The sequence below is a fragment of the Terrapene carolina genome, unplaced genomic scaffold (genome assembly GCF_002925995.2).
Source record: "Terrapene carolina triunguis isolate 2854851 unplaced genomic scaffold, T_m_triunguis-2.0 Scaffold243, whole genome shotgun sequence".
Taxonomy (NCBI): Eukaryota; Metazoa; Chordata; order Testudines; family Emydidae; genus Terrapene; species Terrapene triunguis.
The window spans coordinates 903,850-905,646 of NW_020664594.1; the positions used below are offsets into that span (position 1 = coordinate 903,850).

Sequence of the window (1,797 nt, forward strand, 5' to 3'; positions counted from 1 at the left end):
CCCCCCATCAGTACACTGGGGCCCTGCGGGGGCAGCACCGCTCCCTGTTATTGCAGGGGGCACGTTGCCCCCCAGGTGTAGCCAGAATCCGACCCGCTGTGGTTCCTGTGACTCTCCTGCCCCCTAGTGGCTGGTCTGGAGACGCGCTGCTGCACATGGCCCCGCGCCGGGCACCCCGTCTCTCTGGACATGGCCAGGGAGCGCTGCCCTGAGAACAGGGGGCTCTGCTCCCTCCCCTTCCCCCTTGTGCCCCTGCTGCCCACACAGATTCCCCTGCGCCCCCAGAGGGTCAGCGAGGGCGGCAGGGCCGAGCCCCCAGGCAGCCCCCAGCAGCCCCCAGCCCAGATACAGACAGTGGCTGGGACAGAGACTGGCCTCCTGACACTGCCTCAGTGTGATGCTGGGCAAGTCCCTTTGCCAGCCGGGGCTTCGTTCCCCTGCCCCAGATCTCGGGTTGGGGCTGCCCATAGAGTGCTGCGTGTGGAGCCTCTCCGTCACCTGCTCCCCCCGCACACCCAGTACAGCTGGAGTCATTGCCATTCTCCGGCTGGCATCTCGTGCCATCGGCGAGGCCTTTCCTCAGACCCGGCCGCAGTGTCCAGGCATGAGGGGCGGCTCCACAGTGCAGTCGGCCATCACGCAAACCCCCTCGCCAGGGCTGCGGGAGCCGCTGTGGCCCCGTCTCCCAGTCAGCCCCAGCCACACTGCCAGGAGGTGCCTGGGGGAGCGCAGGCAGGGCAGCCCTGAGCCCCGGCGGCACGGACCAGCCAGAGCTTCACTCCCAGAAGCACCTGGCCCTGGGCTCGGCGGCGAGCACCTGGCCAGCTGGGTGGCGTCGGCCGGGGTGGGTGGCACAGGCAGCCCGCAGGAGAGACCAGCCCGGTCCCCGTCCAGGTCAGGATTCCTGTGGTCTGTCTGCCACACACAGTGTGAACGTGCGCTAGTGACCCCCCCACTCTGCCCCCCCGGGAGGAAGGGAAGGAAGAATCACGGGGTGGACGTGACGTTCCCCAGGCTACCCACCGAGTCAGTGTCAGGAGGGGGCAAGCTCCCGATTCACTAGGCCCAGCTGGCCGGCACGCCACCAGCCCCTCCCGGCCCTGCCCGGGGCTCCGGCAGCCTGCGGCGCTCACCTTCGGGCATGGGGTTGGCAGTGACAATGCACTTCAGCAGCACCTCTGCGCCCACCGTCACCACAGCGTCCTGGATGGGGATCTCGAAGACCGGGGCCTCCAGGGGATCCTCGCCGGCGGAGACGTACGAATCGTCGGATGACTCTGAGCGGGGAGAGATCAGCCCGTGGCACTGAGCAGGGACAGGACAGAGGCTGTGCGGAGCCCCACAACGGCTGAGCAGAGGGGGCAGCAGCAGCTATGGGGAGCCCCCAGCCCACCTCCCCCCAGCAGCGATTCATGCACCAGGGTGGGAGTTGGGCCCACTCCGTTGGCGATGCTGTAGTCGGGCTCTGCCCTGGGGTGCAGCCATCTCTGCTCCGAGCTACGCAGGGGAGAGGCGTCTCCTGCTTTACCCAGCTCTCCCATTGCGCCTTTGGGCTCTGGGACCTGAAACGCCCCTGGATTCCCACCCCTCCCCTGCCATGGGGGGCATCCCTGAGCAGCAAGTGGCAGCGGTCCCCGTGGGACACCTTGGCCAAGGCCAGGGACTGAACCAGGGACCTGCACAGCTGGGCATGAGCTGCTCCAGCCAAGGAGCCGGGCGCCCTGGCTGGGGCTTGGGGACCCCTGCTCCAGGGGGGCACATGGGGGTGTATTGGGCACACAGGCTGGGGCTAGGGGA

The 1,797-nt window shown here is 68.6% G+C and overlaps 1 protein-coding gene across 1 annotated transcript in view; it reads right to left on the minus strand.

Moving 5' to 3' along the window:
- LOC112109120 (striated muscle-specific serine/threonine-protein kinase-like) overlaps positions 1 to 1,797 on the minus strand; it is a gene marked incomplete at its 5' end in the record, with an annotated part of 69,163 nt that overhangs the window by 58,720 nt on the left and 8,646 nt on the right. The window contains one exon of the mRNA XM_026657434.2: positions 1,134 to 1,277. Within this exon, the coding sequence (XP_026513219.1) occupies positions 1,134 to 1,277 (144 nt within the window). The remainder of the gene's footprint in view (positions 1 to 1,133; positions 1,278 to 1,797) is intronic.